This window comes from Procambarus clarkii, chromosome 6 (assembly GCF_040958095.1).
Source record: "Procambarus clarkii isolate CNS0578487 chromosome 6, FALCON_Pclarkii_2.0, whole genome shotgun sequence".
In the NCBI taxonomy this organism is placed as follows: domain Eukaryota; kingdom Metazoa; phylum Arthropoda; class Malacostraca; order Decapoda; family Cambaridae; genus Procambarus; species Procambarus clarkii.
Genome location: NC_091155.1, coordinates 16,265,294 through 16,267,904, shown reverse-complemented (window position 1 = coordinate 16,267,904; position 2,611 = coordinate 16,265,294). Strand labels below are relative to the sequence as shown.

At 46.6% G+C, this 2,611-nt stretch overlaps 1 protein-coding gene across 1 annotated transcript; it reads right to left on the bottom strand.

Annotated features, from left to right (window-relative positions):
* Positions 1 to 1,247: 1,247 nt before the first annotated feature.
* LOC138354956 (keratin, type I cytoskeletal 9-like) lies at positions 1,248 to 2,308 on the bottom strand. The gene is made up of 2 exons (XM_069309567.1): positions 2,233 to 2,308; positions 1,248 to 2,032 (listed from the first exon to the last, which is right to left on the bottom strand). The coding sequence occupies exons 1-2, from the start codon at positions 2,233 to 2,235 to the stop codon at positions 1,364 to 1,366; spliced, it is 672 nt and encodes a 223-aa protein (XP_069165668.1). The 5' UTR covers positions 2,236 to 2,308; the 3' UTR covers positions 1,248 to 1,363.
* Between the last annotated feature and the right edge of the window lie 303 nt (positions 2,309 to 2,611).

Genomic DNA, 2,611 nt, shown 5'->3' with positions numbered 1-2,611 from the left:
GGGGCGAGTTTATTGGGCAGCGCCACTCATCCTGAGAGTGACATACCGCCATAACCCCATGTACAACACTCCTCATTAAGAAGAAACCTCAATAGGTTGTTCATCTTGTCACTTGTACCCAGACATAGCTGAGACTTGCTTAACTGTCTCAAGTGAAGATCTTCTCTAACAAGAAGATTAACATGAAGATTTGGGGAATCATTTAGGAAGGAGTATCTATTTATGACAAATAGTATCTTCCTAACTCAAACAATGTGGGCTCTAACAATGAGAGACTCTACATATAAATGAGTTTATTACTCTAGTCTTATATATGTCTTGGTATTCATACATATTCCATTGTTAGTGAGCTTAGTATAAACCCACCACTTTATAGTGTAAACTTTTATACACTTATATATTCTTTATACACTTTAGTACAAACCCATGTCACTTTCACCACAGACGTTTATAAATATATAATGGCTCGATCCCATTAATACAGGTCCTGGCCCCTCTACAGCAAGGTCCTGCCCAGTAATGAGACCTACCACCTGCTGGCGTCTCTATATATTCAGCCTCCTCAAAGCACTTCCCGTCAATACTTGATACTGCGCTCCCACAACTCACAAGCCTTGACAAGACCATCTCGAACTCCACATCCGTTCACCTCTGACACAGCTACACAGGTTCTCTATGCCCGGACACCCCCACCATGATCTTAAGATAACAGGGGTACACTGGGTGTACACACACCCCCCCACACCGACTCAAATCCAAATTTGACACAGTCATTAACTACACCACACGCTCCGAAAACTAGTTCCGCTGTCAGTATTTAGAGAGAGAATACAAACTAAATTTAACATAATAATCTGGGTACAACAGTGTGGGTTGAGTGTCAAATGTGTGGGATGGGCGTCTGGTGTCAGATATGTGAGTTGAGTGACAGGTGTGTGGGTTGGATATCAGATATGTGGGATGGGTATCAGGTGTGTGGATTGGGGTGGCAGATGTGTGATTTGGGTGTCAAATGTGTAGGATTGGTGTCAGGATGTTCTGGGTTGGGTTTCAGATTTGTCGGTTGGATGTCAGGTGTGTGGGTTGGGTGGCAGATGTGTGGGTGTCCACTCTTCAGCAACGTTAGTGGGGATCTCCGTCTGCTTATATTCTCTCTCATTTTCATTTTGAACAGAAAAACAAATCTTTTTTTCGGGTTATTTTTATTTTTATAAAACATTTTAGTTTATAGAAAATGTATACAACAATAAAAACCATGATTTATCTCTTGCAAATCTCATCCTGCAACATAATTTACATATTTGTTTTGCATTATTCTACCATATGTCCGTTCACCTGAGCCAGTAACGGATCCACCGCCTAATTACCCGTGGAATCCTCCAGCAAAACCACCGTGGGAGCCGCCAAATCCACCACGGTGGGAGCTGCCAAATCCACCACGGTGGGAGCTGCCAAATGCGCCACGGTGGGAGCTGCCAAATCCACCACGGTGGGAGCTGCCAAGTCCACCACCGTGGGAGCTGCCAAATCCACCACCGTGAGAGCCGACAAATCCACCACCATGGGAGGCACCAAGTCCACCGCCGTGGGAGCCGCCAAATCCACCTCCATGGGAGACACCAAGTCCACCGCCGTGGGAGCCGCCAAATCCACCACCGTGGGACACGCCAAATCCAGCACCGCGGGAGCCGCCAAATCCACCACCGTGGGAGACGCCAAATCCACCACCGCGGGAGCCGCCAAATCCACCTCCGTGGGAACCGCCAAATCCACCTCCGCGTGAAACGCCAATGACGCGATTGGAACCACCAAATCCACCGTGCGATCCGCCGAAGCCTCCGTGAGAACTCCCAAAGCCGCCATGGGATCCGCCAAAGCCGCCCTTGGAGAAGCCAGATGAACCTCCGTGTCCTCCGAACGAACCACCGGAGACGCCTCCATGAACCCCGCCTCCACCGACGCCGTGGAGGCCTCCTTCTGCCCTGGAGGACGCCACCAGCAGGACAACACCCGCCGTTATCAACAACATCTTCTGAAAATAAAAATAGAAAATACAGTTTGTCATAAAGATAGCAAATGGAGCTTTATGATCTTGATAATGTATATTTCAAGTGAAACTAGATCTATTTTAAATATACTGAAGCTAACTCGAAATGATTACTGAATGAATTATCTGATGCAACAACCTCGAGCTGATGTTTGATATATGAGATAATATATGAGGTGACTGACCATAGTTCTCGCTGACGAGTGACAGGATCGATCTGAGGTGAAGTTGTGATCTACTTGTGACTTTATATAGACCTCCGCTCCCTCTCTGGCCTTGTTCATGTGATACGTCAACACTTTCAAGTTTCTGACCATGAATTTACACATCGTCGTGTGTGTGTCCATTTCTGTCTTGCCACTAATTGTCATGTAAAATATCACATTATGAGCATTTATACACACTTGCATACATGTTTTAGGTCTACACACACACACACACACACATACACACACACACACACACACACACACACACACACACACACACACACACACACAACACACACACACACACACACACACACACACCCATGGAGGTCTCGTAGCCTGGTGGATAGCGCGC